The 16,106-nt window shown below is 39.3% G+C and overlaps 1 protein-coding gene across 1 annotated transcript; it reads left to right on the forward strand.

Moving 5' to 3' along the window:
- Positions 1–4,001: 4,001 nt before the first annotated feature.
- LOC144707376 (cysteine proteinase inhibitor 8-like) lies at positions 4,002–4,364 on the forward strand. Its single transcript, XM_078580480.1, has one exon. It carries the CDS (start codon positions 4,002–4,004, stop codon positions 4,362–4,364), a length of 363 nt encoding a protein of 120 aa, XP_078436606.1.
- Positions 4,365–16,106: the final 11,742 nt, after the last annotated feature.

Consider the following 16,106-nt stretch of genomic DNA (forward strand, 5'->3'; position numbering starts at 1 on the left):
AATAACAAATTGGGAATTGGATCCTAGCATCCCCTACATGTTCTATATCAAGTAAATAACAAGATCGCTTCTCTGTTCCTCATTGAATCAATTTATATTTAGTCATTGTCCCCAATATGATGGAGGACCATCGTGCCGACGACGACCTGATGACGACGACGACATCAGCCGGACGACCGACGACGACTCGCCAGCAGCCACGTCGGACAGCTCGTGCCAACGTCCGCAACCCGGGGTTTAAGTACTCCGGGTAGGTTCGAACAATTTATGTTTTTTCTATGTGTATTTTCTTTGCATTTCGAATTATGGATTGGGCCAGTATCGTAGGGCCCATCCTCGTCTTTATTTTCATTTTAAGATTGTATTTTGATTTTGTAAGGAGAGGTCGAACCACGTTTCATGACGGTTCAACCTCTCCCCACGTCTCCTTGGCACCCCTCCTCCCTATATAAGGGGAGGGCATGCCCAAGGGACTACTTGGAAGTTTTTGAATTGAAATTGTTTCAAGAATCTTCCCCCTATCGTAGTCGTAGCGTAGGGGGTTTGGCTAGCCCCACCTCTTCGTCGAGACCACTCCGAGGAGTAGAGCCCACGTCCTGTCCGTCGAGATCACTCCGGGCGTGACGTGTTCAACCGTACCGTCGAGATCACTCCGGTACGTTGAAGATTTTCAAGAAGCTGTTGAAATCAAGAATCGAGAGAGCACCCATCGAGATCACTCTGGGCGTCCTCGAAGGTTCGCGACGACTACGGCGCCGCGCTGCATTCGGGAAATCATCTCCAACGCGGAGAACCACCCGCGACCCACCAAGAACTCACCACGCCAGGTTCTTGGCTCTACCCATCCACCCCCCCCCCTTCTCCTTCATCCAGCCCATCTCGCCCACATTTCCTTGGACGCCACCCCTTCACCCTCGCTTCTTGATCATCTAACCCCATTTCTTGATCTTTCCCGCCGATTCTTGAACGCCACCCATTCTCATCCCCCATTTTCTTGAAATTCTTGATCGCCCAACCGCTTCCCCTACCCTTTCTTGATCGCCCTTTCCCCTTCCCCTGCCCTTCTTGATCGCCCAACCACCTCTTCTTGCCTTTCTTGATTGCCCTCCCCCTACCCTGCCTTTCTTGATCGCCCACCCTCCTTTCCCCTTCGTTTCTTGATTCCCAACCGCCTCCTCTTGCCTCTCTTGATCGCCCACCCTCTTTTCCCCATCGTTTCTTGATTCCCAACCGCCTCCTCTTGCCTTTCTTGATCGCCCACCCTCCTTTCCCCCTCGTTTCTTGAATCTTCCTCTTCACCCTCATCGTTCTTGACCATTCCCCACCATCTTCCATCGTTCTTGACCATAACCATCCCATTCTTGCATCACCCTTTGGCTTCCCCCCCCCTTTTCTTGATTCGACCGCCACTTCTCCCATTGCCGCCCCGCCCCAAACCCCGATTCCCGACCACCCCGCATCATCGCCCGCGTCGGGGACCCGCTCTGTGCGCGACCCACGCGCGCCGTGGGACCCATTCGCGCCGCGACTCCGCGCCCGCGCGCCAGCCGCCAGCGCCGCGACTCCCACCCAGCCGTGATCCGACCGTGCGCCGCGAGTTCGCGCCCCGCCGTGGGTCCGCCAATCGCCACGGTTCTGCCGCACTCTGTGGCTCCACGCCGCGCCGAGGCTTCGGCCCGCGTCATCAACCCCCCCTACGCCGCCGTTCTGCCCTGTACCGTGGCTCTGCGCCACCGCCACTGCCAGTTGCGACCGGTGCCGCCCCGTCACTTGCACCAACCACGTTGATCCCTCCCGGCATTCCGGCCTACGACAAGACGAATCCGTCCCCGGAACGCTATCTCTACGCCCGTCTTCGATACGCCGTGGACTACATATTTTAAGGTCAGCTCATCTCCTCTCCCTCCTTAACCAGTATTATTACCTGTTCCAGTGTCGTCCTCCGCTATCGCATCCTCTGCCGCCACTCATCACTCGACGACGGATTAGGAACAGCCACTGTTGTGGGAGCAGGACTTTCTTGAGGTAAACGGTCTGTCACTTGATCTTTAAATTCCAAACTTATCAGGGCCGTTAGATGCCCCTCTCGTCTAGACGTCTAGTGGTCTTGAGCGTCATTGGGAGTCTGACTTTCGGATCAATCTATTTGGTGATCGTCACCGTCCATCGCGTTATCTCCTTGTGTCTTAACTGCTCGATCATAAAATCTCATTGTGTTTGCATCATATCATCATTATTCCTGTGACGCGAAACGCGCCGCTCGATCCCGGCCGACGGCGTATCGCATCACAATATGTTGTTGCTAGCAAATCCTACCGTTTTAAATTTTGGATCTTCCCAATCATTCCCACAGCAGATCCAGATCAAGCTTTTTCCAATCCGTTGATAAAAATATTCATTCGTTCAATTTATTTTATTTTTAAAATAAAAGTAAATCATACTTTGGATTAAATGATTTAATTATTGAATATTTCATTTTTACTTGAGATTGGAAGGAATTCAGAATAACTTGTAAATATGAAATGTGAAAAATTTTAATGATAATTTCTATATTAATAGCTTTATTAAATATAAGGATTAATAAGTTGGATTTGGATCCTGATTAATCAGTTGAAATATCAATATATATATATATATATAAGTTTGTTTCTTATAGAGGATTAGCCTTTCTTAGAAAAAATAACTCCAGCGGGATTGCTTTTGGCGACTTGCTTCCAATGCTTCAATCAATAAATATCTAAACATATGTCATCAACGAATGAGTGAATCTGAGCCTTCATGTGAGCGCTGGTTTGTTCAGGGTAATAGCGACTAGCTTTTACGAGCAGGTGCAAATAGAGATAATTATTAATTTTATTAAATATATCTATTTAAGATATCGCAATGAAACTAGAAGTTTTCCATATAAAAAAATATAGGTGGATCTTGACAGTCCGATCAAAATATATGGATCCATGGATTTATGTGTCTATATAGATCCTGTTCATGGATTAATAAAAATGTGCAAAAACTCTATTTGCCTCTGCCATTTTTTGAGTCTCTTCCTTTTTCCATTAAGTTACATTTTTTTTTTGTTAACACAAGTTAAGATTCATCTAGTAGTTAAGTTACTCTCTATTACTCATTTGGGATAGGTGTCTAGTTTCCATCGGCTAGTGGTTATTTCCCTGATGGGTTGAATCTTATATTAATTGGTAGTTAAATCGACTCGATCGACAGCACGGATTGTGATACCTAATCGATGGCCCAGGTCAAGCCGGAACGTTCATGTAGGCGCATGTCCCTCTATCTTTGAGTAGAAAGATGATATTGTAATTTTCAAAACCATACCATCTTTCCTTTCTTTGCAGTCTGTCGGATCAGCAAACGATCAACCACAACAGAATAATACTTAGTTACGCAGCAGACGACACCACAAAGTCTACCGGAGGTGACAATGACACCAAAATGAATAAACATTATAAAAAATCTAAATCGAAAGGGAACTTGTTTGAATCTCAGCTTTTGCGGTGAGAACGGGTCGACGCCTATTCCTTTTTTCACGAGTAATATCGCAGTTGATTTAGAGAAAACGAACGGGTCTCTTGCTGTCGGCAAATGGTTTCTCTACAGCTGATTTGGGAATAGTTTAACGACCAAGGAATCGCAGTGCGAATTCAGACGCTTCTTTTGCCAGCCCGGACAGTTTTAGACGAAGAAAAGTCTCGTGTCCATACGATAGAAATCTCGCAACACACGCTATTGTTTCAATTCCAAGACCAAGAAGATAGACGTAGAGTGCGATTTTTTTTTTCAAGTTAGTAGTGCCAACTTAGAGTGTTCCAAGACTGTGGGCTGACTCGATCACAACTTAGAGCGCCCACAGTGACTTGAAATATTCCAAGCGAGCGTCCACACTATCTGAACCCCACGAAGGATGTCGTGTTCTACAAGATCACTAGCCTATAAATTCATCTCGTGCCATTGATCTCTGCACGCCATTATCGTATTTCAAGAGAAAAATGGGACTTAGCTCTCCTCGTTTGTTCGTCCTTTTCTTCGTCGGAGTTGCTCTGATCTTGGCTAAATCTGGCGAAGCTGCACCGCCCGGCGGTCTGGTCGCTGGAGGCTACGTTCCTATTCCCGACCCGGGAAACGCTGAAATCCAAGAAGTAGCTAAGTTCGCCGCAGAGCAGATGGGGGTGACACTGACTCGCGTTCTGGGAGGACAGCAGCAGGTCGTGGCGGGCATGAACTACCGTCTTGTTATCGGCGCAGTAAGAAGTAGCGGAGTAATCCGAACGGAGAACCTATTCTTGGCTGTGGTCTACGACAAGCCTTGGGAAAATTTCAGGAGGCTCACCGCGTCGCGCTTGATTGTCTAGTCCCTGCTCGTTTCACGTCCGAGTGATATGTGAAAGTTTGGACTAGATGAGTGAGTTTCGAGTAAAGTAGGCGAGAGTGTTCTCGCCTGGAGTTGATCGTGTTTCTTTCGTGTTTTTTAAGGGTCCTCGCTTTGAGATGTTCGCGTTTCGTTAGTGTTTTTTTAGAGGAAGTTTGATGGAGGGCTGCAGGATGTCCCCTGTTGTCTCAGTCTCGTCTGTGTGGCAGGAGCTTTAGAAAATAGCGTCTCTTCAATTCTCTCCGTGTTTCCTACTTGTTCTTTGCCGCTCTTTAATCGATGTATCTATTCATACATTAGTCTATGCAGAAATCTGTGTTTTGTTCTCGATCTCGTCTACGTAGCAAGAGCCTATGAAAATAGCGTCTCTTCAATTCTCTCCGTGTTTCCTACTTGTTCTTTGCCGCTCTTTAATCGATGTATCTATTCATACATTAGTCTATGCAGAAATCTGTGTTTTGTTCTCGATCTCGTCTACGTAGCAAGAGCCTATGAAAATAGCGTCTCTTCAATTCTCTCCGTGTTTCCTACTTGTTCTTTGCCGCTCTTTAATCGATGTATCTATTCATACATTAGTCTATGCAGAAATCTGTGTTTTGTTCTCGATCTCGTCTACGTAGCAAGAGCCTATGAAAATAGCGTCTCTTCAGTTCTCTCCGTGTTTCGTACTTGTTCTTTGCCGCTCTTTAATCGAAGTATCTATCCATACATTAGTCTATGCAGAAACCTATATTTTGATCTCGATCTCGTCTACGTAGCAAGAGCCCATGAAAATAGCGTCTCCTCAGTTCTCTCCCTGTTTCACACTTGTTCTTAGTCTCTCTTTTGATCGACGTATCTGTCCTTACATTAGACTATGCAAAAATCTATATTTTGTTCTCAATCTCCTCTACGTAGCAAGAGCCTATGAAAATAGCATCGCCTCAGTTCTCTCCCTGTTTCACCATTTGTTCTTTTGTCCCCCTTTAATCGATGTATCATTCCACACATAAGTCTATGCAGAAATCTATATTTTGTTCTCAATCTCCTCTACGTAGCAAGAGCCTATGAAAATAGCATCGCCTCAGTTCTCTCCCTGTTTCACCATTTGTTCTTTTGTCCCCCTTTAATCGATGTATCATTCCACACATAAGTCTATGCAGAAATCTATATTTTGTTCTCAATCTCCTCTACGTAGCAAGAGCCTATGAAAATAGCATCTCCTCAGTTCTCTCCCTGTTTCACATTTGTTCTTTTGTCCCCCTTTAATCGATGTATCATTCCACACATAAGTCTATGCAGAAATCTATATTTTGTTCTCTTTTAAAAAGGAATCAAAAACGACGAGAAGTGTTAATACGTATCGTGCGTACAGGATACTACGCTACCAGGAGTGGTAACAAAGTGTAAGAATAGTAACAGCGGACTCAAAAAAAATTTCTAAAAGTGAAACTATGGGTATTTTTACGGAGAAAATTTTAGCTTGGGCGTTATCTGTCTGGTTACCATTGCCAAGGAAATGCCTTGACGGATAAATGTACATATTTCCATATCTGTCTATCTCTATATTATCAGTGCAACAATTTATGTTTGTATATATTTAAATACTTTATATAGAAAAACACCAACATAATTACCTTTCCAGGAATGAAGTTACCCGTCAAAGCATATTTATACAGTATGTCTGTGATTCTCTATAATCGTCCCTTTATTCTAACAGCCGCTTTCCTTATATCCGTCTGTCAAGCCATTTTTCTATTTATACCTATTTCTATCTGGTGATCTATCTAGAAATATGGCATTTAAAGTAAAAGGTATTGATCTGGGCAGATGATCCAACCGGTTGGCCTGTTCTTTGATGGTAAAATCAAACCAAATGTTTGCCAGGAAGCTCGTCTACCACGCTAGCATAAAACTCTGCAAGTTGGATCAAATTACATCTGCGCCAGATGGGTTCCAACCAAGAGACGTAAATAAACTCAGAGCCGATGTTAGAGGACTGAAAAACCATCAAATCCGGTTAAGGAGCCATTATTAGTTCTTTTTTTATTATATTGATACCCATACTTTGCCAAGTGATGAGCCAATCCACAAACATCATGGATTAATTTAGTGTTTTTGTATTGAAGAGTTTGTTTAAGGTTGTATGTGTCTTAAATAAAATTAGAACCCATTTAAGGGAATGAAAAAACATAAAATGAGGTTAAGGAGCCATTATTAATTCTTTTGTTATTATATTTATACCCATTTTTTTCAAATCATGAGCCAATCCACAAACATCATGGATTAATTTATTATTTTTGTATTGAAGAAGTTTTTTTAGGGGTGTATGTGTCTTTTTATAAATTAAAAAGTAAATATACAACAATAAAATGATTTTCTTAATCAGAAAAGGTTGGTAAATATTAGTTCTATTTTGAATATTTATGTAAATTTAAGAAATTTTATGGATAATTCTTAAGAAGTTTACGCAAAAAACAATTAAAATAACCCCCACCGGTGGGAAGTGGTCATCAGGCGACAATGAAACCAGTCTACCCAGTCTAAGGACTAAGTTGACCCCCAAATTGGCCAAGTCAACCTTGTTGTGCATAAGCAGGCAGTAATTGTAGGTGAATGAGTCCGTCAAATGTCAGAGTTGGGTGGTGGAGTGTGATATATAAAAAATGTCATAATTATGCTACCCACCTGTATAAAAGATTAAAAACATGTTTGACATTATAGGAGGTGTTACCATCTCTAGATCTTTGATATCCACCTCTATAAAAAATCTACCAAAAATGAAATAATCTGATATCCACCTCTATATTTATACCAGTCAAATCTCCAGAGAGGTAGTACCTCGATGAACGTAGTTGCTTCTCCTCAAATCTTCTTCCCCAAACTTTAGATATAACTTTGACTTTCACTCTTGACGAGTTAGGAATGGAGCTAAATGAGACTCTGGTGAAGTATTTCACTCCACCAATAGAAATTGGTAAAATAATCGAAGGATGACACTTTCAAGGTGGTCAAAGGGATTTTGAATAGAAAAGTTCAAAGACCTTATTTCGTGGATGAATTTGAGACTTTGATTGGCTATCATTGTTACACATGAAAATCTTTTAACCTTATTAAAAAGATAAGTTTTTATCCTGTTTGATATTGGTATTCATCCCCACGATATGGAGCCATGTCATGCTGTCTTTAACTCATGCTGTGGCCCATATCTGATGGGCATGGATAAACAGTAGAATCCCTTTTCCTCATCAATTAATTTCATCAATTGCCTTTTAAGTCATGTATCTCACTGACTTAAGAGGATTTTTTCTTAAAACTATTCAACAAGCACATTAAAAAAGAAAATTTGGGGAATAACTCTGATATTTATTGAATTAACACAACAAAATATTATTTATAACTTCCGTTTATCATTTTAAGATTAAAAATAAGCTTATATGGCACATAAATATCATGAAGTATCTGATGCTATCAGGTACGTCCAGTGCATAGGTGCCCACCCTTTGTATAGTAAGTTACAACAAAACCACACAATCTATGCAGCTGCAATTCATTAATTACTTCAAAATTCACGGTTTTCTGATTTTTTTAATTTATGCTGAAGAAAAAATATGTCAAATGAATTGTCCATTTCATGCTCGATCAGCAGAGAGACAAATTAAATTAGAGAATAATTCATTAGCTTCGAAATGAAAGACATTACTATCGAAGTAAAACAAACTAGAATTGTATAAACATTTTTATATTTTGATGTAACTTTAGAGGATTTATAATATAGTACAAGGGAATAAAGATACTAAAAATATTTTCTATTTTCTGACATTTTATATCGGAAAGTATAATTCACTTTAATGGATTTATTATAGATATGTTGAAAACAAATACGGATAATGAATATGATTTCAAGAGACGTTTATGAAATTATTTGAGGTGAAAACAAATAAAATAATAAATACTAGTTTAGACACTTTATCAAATTTTAATCTAATTTTAAATGCTTAAAAATAAAAGTAGCTGAATGGAAGTTAGAGACAGTGGTTGGGAACGGAGAGCAGTTAGCTCAGCCATTGCATGCAGCCGTGGTGCAATGGACAAGGGGATCTGCATAAGTCACATGTCCTCCAATGGGAACCGAGAGCTGGAAAAATATTGATGATTTTCTTTTTCTGTCTTTGGGACCTACCGGGCGGCCTGCCTCGATGGCTACGGCTAACATAATGGTCCCCAATAGTCATTTGATTGAAAACGTGATGTCCAATGGAGGAAATATTGAATAAATGGTTGGGGATGATGGTGAGAATTTAGATCTAGGTTCCTAAGGCCCTGTTGCTTGAGTTTTGAAACTCCAATGCATTTTCTTAAACTTTGATCCTTGTATTTTTTCAATATCTGGTATTTGTCTTCTCATTAGGGATGAACACATCAAAACACCTATACTAATCAAATTAAACAACCAAGATCTTTGAGAGCCTTGTATTGCTTGCTAGCCAATGCTAGAACATGTCAATACTGAGAAAATTGGAGGATAATAATATTCATATAATCAGCATTAGTTAAATTGTCTTAGATCAATTCATATCCTTTTTCCTTGACATTATTTCGTTGTTTTTATTGTTTTACTGCTCCATGACTTGAATTTAGTGCTCAAATTGATGCATGGAGTTAGAGGGACTCTAGTAAGGATCCAAGATGTGGCCTACCCCACTCTAACAGCTCTTTTGAAATCCAAGACTAACATTATTTAAATTTCATCTAGTAACCTAAAGAAATAGCTTTTAAAATATCATGGCATTATCAAACCCTTTGTTAATAATCACATTTAATTACTATAAATTTATGCACAAATGAAACTTTAAAATATTCATCAGTTATCAGACATCTTGACCACAAGTCAAGCAGGGTTGGCTGAAAGTGCCAAAAATATCATAAAATGATATTCATATGAATCTCACAAGTATTAAAATTATCCTATAATTGATATGATGAATTAGTATTTATATCACACCATATGATAATCCTATTAAATCACACGCTATTGGCGTCTACTCCTCAGTACCTACTCTATTGTGACATCGTTAGAGTGTTTCGGCAAGATGTATCTCTCGTCAACACGCTCTAAATGAAGCCCCCTCCTACTCGTCACCATAGCTTACTTATTATGGGAAATTTGGAAAGGGCAAAATTCTTCTTGTTTTGTAGGAACTCCCATGTGTGACTTGGATACCATGCGACAAGTCAAGCAATGGATATGGTGTACGCATCACCTTTTACCACCTCATGCCCACAGCTTAGCCCTAGCCTGCAACCTCCTTCGATCTTGGAGTATCCTGGCGACCCTCACCCCCATCCGCATTCGAGTACAGATTGTTAGTTGGCACCCACCGCCAATCGGCATCCTCAAGCTAAATATGGATGGTACGACCAAAGGGAACCCGGGGCCAACAGGGGGAGGTGGTATCCTACGGGATCATGCAGGGAGTATTCTTTTTGCTTTCTCCTCTTTCTATAGCATCCAAACTAATACAGTAGTCAAGGCCATGGCGATATGTGATGGTTTACTCCTATGCAAGGAACAAAACCTTCACCACATCATCGTAGAATCAGACTCACATGTATTAGTTGACATGTTTCGTGCAGGCAAATGCTCCTAGCGGCGACTGCAATGCGTATGGCAGGACATCAAGCAGTGCCGCCCCCGCACAACTAGTATGCGTCACCAGCTGCGCGAGGGAAATCAGACAGCAGACGCCATTTCCAACCATGCAGTACGCACACAAACCCCCTCCTCCATTTTCCTTTCTTGGCAAGCACTCCCTCCAATAGCTCGTGGATGTTATTACGTTGAACACCTCAGCTTGTCGGCCCTTCGTATGCATCACACACTGTCGAAGGAAGGCCTGCGGGAGTGGCGGATAGCATGGAGAGCTTGAGGCGGGAGAGCTCACCCTCTCGCCTGATAGTTCGTCAACTAGCGCATCTCCGCGATAACATTTGAGAATGGCGGGGCGGACTATGCACTCGATATTTTTGCATCACGGTGAGGGCTCCCCTACTCCTGCTAGCTCGAGTGACCATCTCTCTGCCTTCACTAGGTAACACCTATGGACCCTTCCCTTCGTGCAACATGGGCGTGGGCAAGTAGGGTCCTTGTGTAATTGGGACATGTATGCTCGCTCCACACCCAAAATGATGAAAAACACTACATTTTATCAATAAACACCCCTTTGGTGGCATCCAGGGCATGGATGGATCGGTCTACGAGCACAACCGTAGGGTTGGACGTACCCGGCACCATGATTTTGCCAATTTAAACAAAAATAAAAGAATTAGTATTTATATGCTTAAAACCATATCGAACACATATAATTATCACATTAACAGACCTACATGCAAGGCACGTGATGCCAAACTTATGTGGGCCAACATTACATATGCAAGTGAGCATGGAAGTCTATCATCAGTGCTGCCACCCCCAACCATGCTCTAGCATCTGCCAGAAACATGGGGGAGTTGGTGCTGATTGCGACTTTTCTTGGAAAGATGCAAGCATTTCCACCAACGTCAGCACTAGTGACACATTAAAATAGCATCCAAACTCTTCTTCCCAACCAACATGGTAAACCAGAATACTGAAATTCATATTGATCATGTCCAATCAAGGGTGGAGACTCCTTCACTGGGCTTTCCAAGAAGCAATGATCCAAGATGACATTTGCGTATCATATGATGCAAAAATAAAATTTTAAAATATTAAACTGAAACCAAGACACATTAACGATAGAATCACCGTGAGTGGAATTGAAACTGCTTCCTTGTATAAGCCATCTAAAGGCACATATGTGTCCAGATTTCAAACGCATCAACTTTCAAATCTATTTGAAATTCCCGACATCATCGCCATGGATCCAGGATGCTATAATCATTCTATTCATACAAGGTGGGGACAGAACTCAAGAAGCGAGGGAGAAAAATGAGGGGAAAATAAGCAAAGACATGCATTTGTGTTTTTTTTTTTTGAAATCAGAATTTTGGGTTATTTTAGATGTAATAGATCTTCTTAGAAATAAAAAAATTCCACTTCACATAAATTCTCTTGCATCCGAAGAACCAAAAAATGTAATCCAAGATGACTCATACTACATGTATTGAAAATCATTCCAAAATTCTAATAACTCTTTATTCCCCATGCTAATTAAATAAAAATATCTAACTTATAAATTAATTAAACATTGATTGATTTAACCCAATATATAGGCCAAGTTGCCAACAGGAGAGACACCAAATTGGATTTCATGTTTTACAAGGTATAAAGGAACTCATAAAATCTTTCCCTGAACGTCTCTGACATCGGTTACCTTGAAGTTATAATTGATAATTCATGTAATAACCCTAAAATGACTAAGGGTATGGTCAACTATCAAACCCTTAATCAGCCAATTTATTAGCATTAATGCCTCAAAAACTATATTTCATGTTATTCCCATAGCCTTAACAAATGATTTTCTAATACACTTCTTCTAAGTTATCAAATCTTATACTGAGTACGAAAAATCCCATATTCACCACAGAATATCCTTTGTGAATTCGCCATTGAATCCAGGTTACGCCTGTTTGGCATCCTGTGATCATGTTATATTGGGTCATAGTCTAAACACAAATGTCTACTCATAATATGTCCTAAGTATCAAAAAAATTTAAGGACCACTAACACAAATCTAAGATAAACCAACTAGGCTTATAATTAGCTATAAAAATATCTAGGGTTTTAGTTAGATAAATTTAGTGTAATATTCCCAAAAGAGAACACACTACCCTTCATTAGTATCTCCACTGAAATGATTATTTGATCAACCATCCTCAGCATGTGAGCAATAATAGATATTGACATGCTATCCAGATATTTTGATCTCCTTCTCCAATATCATACAAGTATGAATGTTTCTGACATATCTTTTAAGTTAACTAATCATCTGAGTATGATATCACCATAATTCAAGTATCGTTGTATTAACTCTAGTACATTAAAATTTTCCATATGAATTATAACCAATGCAATTTGTATAAATGAGTAATTAAATATGAGGGCATACAGTTGGTTAGCAGGCCATATACTTTTATCATAACTGGAATCCCATAGGGGTTTCTCTATAGAGTGAATAGATGCCAATGAAGGCTATTCATCAATGAAGATGGCAAAAGTAGTGGAATGTCACTGCTGATGGGTGAGAAGACCATTTTTTATCTTTAAATTTTTAATAACTACCATCACATATTCTTTACAAGGATGACAGTGCTCATACAAGACCTTGAGCTGTATGAGGAGAATAAATACCTTAAGTTCTCTACAGCAAAGTTTCTGTCAGCGGTTTCACTCCAAAGAAGAGGAAGAAGATGACATTAGAAACCAATAATATGAATGAGGAACATAAGATGATCTTGCTCAGTAACTCTCCAGATGAGTCCAACAAGATGATGATGATATCGGGATTCAGGACATCCTACCAAAGGTGGAGGTCGGTGACTTTGACGCCTCCATGCAAGATCAATTCACCTATATGATTGATGAGGTTGTGGGTTTTTAAGAGACTGTAATGAAATTTGAGACATTCATGGAGCATAAATTATATTCCATGAGAATTATAAACCCAATCAAGAGTAATATACTCTCTCTCTCTCTCTCTCTCTCTCTCTCTCTCTCTCTCTCTCTCTCTCTCTCTCTCTCTCTCTCTCTCTCTCTCTCTCTCTCTCTCTCTCTCTCTCTCTCTCTCTCTCTCTCTCTCTCTCTCTCTCTCTCTCTCTCTCTCTCTCTCTCTCTCTCTCCCTCTCTCTCTCTCTCTCTCTCTCTCTCTCTCTCTCTCTCTCTCTCTCTCTCTCCCTCTCCCTCTCTCTCTCTCCCTCCCCCTCCCTCTCCCCCTCCCTCTCTCTCTCTCTCTCTCTCTCTCTCTCTCTCTCTCATGCTCTCATAATAAATGTCTGCCGACTGATATAGGACCGTTTAGTTAGGATACCTGATCTTCAATATTTGCAGCCTATAGAATCAGCAAACATCGTGCAAGGATTACGATTCATTCTGGTATCTGAATGGTGAGTAAAACTCTACTCATAATCATCCTGATGCCAAGATAAACGGACCGTATAAAAATGTACCAACTTTAAAAGAAAACCATGTTATGGCAAGCCAAGTGCATGTTCCACGGCATGTTTAGAATTTGTTAATACAAGTCGTATTCATAATTATGAACTTTAATAAATATAATGAAGTAATGAATAAAGAGAATTATTAGTGGTTTATGATGAAAATATAATTTGGTGATTACTTCGTTTTTGATGAATATTGTAAACATCATTATTCATAGGATATTCCAGAAATAAATGGGATAAAGTATCTGCTCATGTTCAGATGATGACAATATATAGACCCATTACCATTTGTGTTTATATTCTAAGGAGAGATAGTGACTGCTCTTTAGATAAACAGTTCACTGAGTTAATCCATATGAATCCTTAAATGTTAAATACCCTAACTGTAGACCACATTGATTCAAGATATCAAAGACATATCATGGATGGTTGGTTGAAATTTGATCTATGATCTAGGAGCTCTTAAGTAGGGGATTGAAAACCATCCTGACTCACAAACAACAATAAGTCTATGATATGATTAAATACTCATGGTGGGATTATTTTCCCTCGATATGAAAAGATTCTCACTCAAGGAAGAGGATTTGATTAACTAATTGGTCGATGTAAATAAAATATTATAGAAAGAGCTCTCCATAGATTTTACAATGCATTAGTCGTAACGAGGATGCCCGATCAAGGATTGTAGGTAAAAAAATCCTAATTCATTTTAGGCATGTATGGTGAATCAGGGATTATATGTACTGGGAAGCCAATGATAAAAAAAGTCCCATGAAAGGGCTAATGAATTATTGTTCCTTTTAGAGCACCTGGTGAATATTGTCAAGGTCAGGTTATGTGGCCTTGATTCATTTTCCAAAGTTATTTTGTGTATCAGAAATCATTGAAATAAATTCATCAGTTCAACTTTCATTTTTCTTCATGGAAGAGTCTCTTGAAGTTTTTCGTGCAATCCATCACTAGACAAATCCACAAAATCAATTCTACGATGGATCTCCATTTGAACTTGTTCAAGTCTCCTTCAAGATCTTGTAGATCCTCTCTTTGTCCCATCACACTTGAGGGAGAGCCTCTTTGAGAGGGAGAGACAAATGGGGTCTCCCAGATCTATGTTGCATGGACAAGTGAAGTGGGTTCCCCCGTATATTTATACTTCTTATGGAACTTTTGTAAAATCCATTGTAATTTAAGTATATTCCCCAACATTGATAGATCTTGTACTTGTGATCCTTTAGGTTCCCTGTATCAGTCTATTTAATATTTATTATGTCCATGTATTGGTCAACCATATTAAATTAATTATACTGGCATATAAGTTAGTTAATAAGAATTGATCAACCAAATTGATTGGATAAATGTTCTTCCCTTGGCTTGTCAAGCTATACCTTGTGCTATAGAAAATATAAAATAATGTATTAACTCTCTCATGAAAATTTCACTCTCACCTATTACTATTATACACATATAATTGTTCATTCACCCAAGACTTTCAAATTACTTAGTGTACCATTAAAATTCTAACCCTAGTCCATCATTCCAGTTAGCACTAATGTGTAATTGAGATCAGCGGAGAAAATCTTCTCCAATACCTTCACTAACTTGGCTACGGAACCTAATGCATCTTTTTCCTTGGTGTCTACCTCTCATACAAAGGGTGGACGATCTTATCTTGAACACTTAATTGACTCCGTGTACTTCTTACTATATCCAAGCTAAGACTAGTTTGATTCCACAATTACAGACTTGTAAGTTGTGGTCAATCCATTGACAAGATGCATTTATAGTATAGCTCATAAAACTATACTATAAATCAACCTGAATGTTATTTAGGTAACATTCAAGGATTTCTATGTATCAATTCAGCGAACTCTTTCCCTATAGAGCACCCATTTTACATCCTTAGTATCTCTACACTGATGGCCATATGATTAGTGGTAGTTATCATGTGAGGATTGTACAGTGTTATTCGTTTTTGGATATTTCAACTGTCTTCCTTGAGCATACTTCCATGAAGAATTTTTAAAATAAAGCTTTCAAGAATAGTGATGATTTTACTATCAAGTCATCATAATTTACTCGGTCCTCTCATATATTCATGTAATTCATTATAAACATCCCAGAGATATGATAATGAATTAAAATTTTATTTCAATGATTTTGAACATAACATAGAAATGTGATTCAATTTAGACATGGGTGAATGAACTCTGATCCCAAAAGAGGATTCAATTTTCTTTTTTATTCTCCTATACTCTGATCCAAATTGTTTATTAGGCTCTCCCTCTCCAATTTGCATCCAAAAATTAACTTTAATTTAACCTATTATTCTACTTCAACTAAACTATAATAAAAAGTGAGAGTTCATTCACATAAATCAAAGGAATGAAGTATATAAACCTGTTTTTAAAATGCATAAATAAGGTAAATCCGATAAATTATTATTATAGGAGTTATTCAATTTAACCAGAAGTGATGCTTAATGGAGTGCAAGTGAAAATATTGATAAAATACAAAATATTATTATAAAAATATTAATAGTAACTTGATATTATTAAGCCTTTACTCTTTCTTTTATGTTGCGCTGGCTTCTTAAATCAAAAAATAT

The sequence above is a fragment of the Wolffia australiana genome, chromosome 9 (genome assembly GCF_029677425.1).
Source record: "Wolffia australiana isolate 7733 chromosome 9, ASM2967742v1".
In the NCBI taxonomy this organism is placed as follows: domain Eukaryota; kingdom Viridiplantae; phylum Streptophyta; class Magnoliopsida; order Alismatales; family Araceae; genus Wolffia; species Wolffia australiana.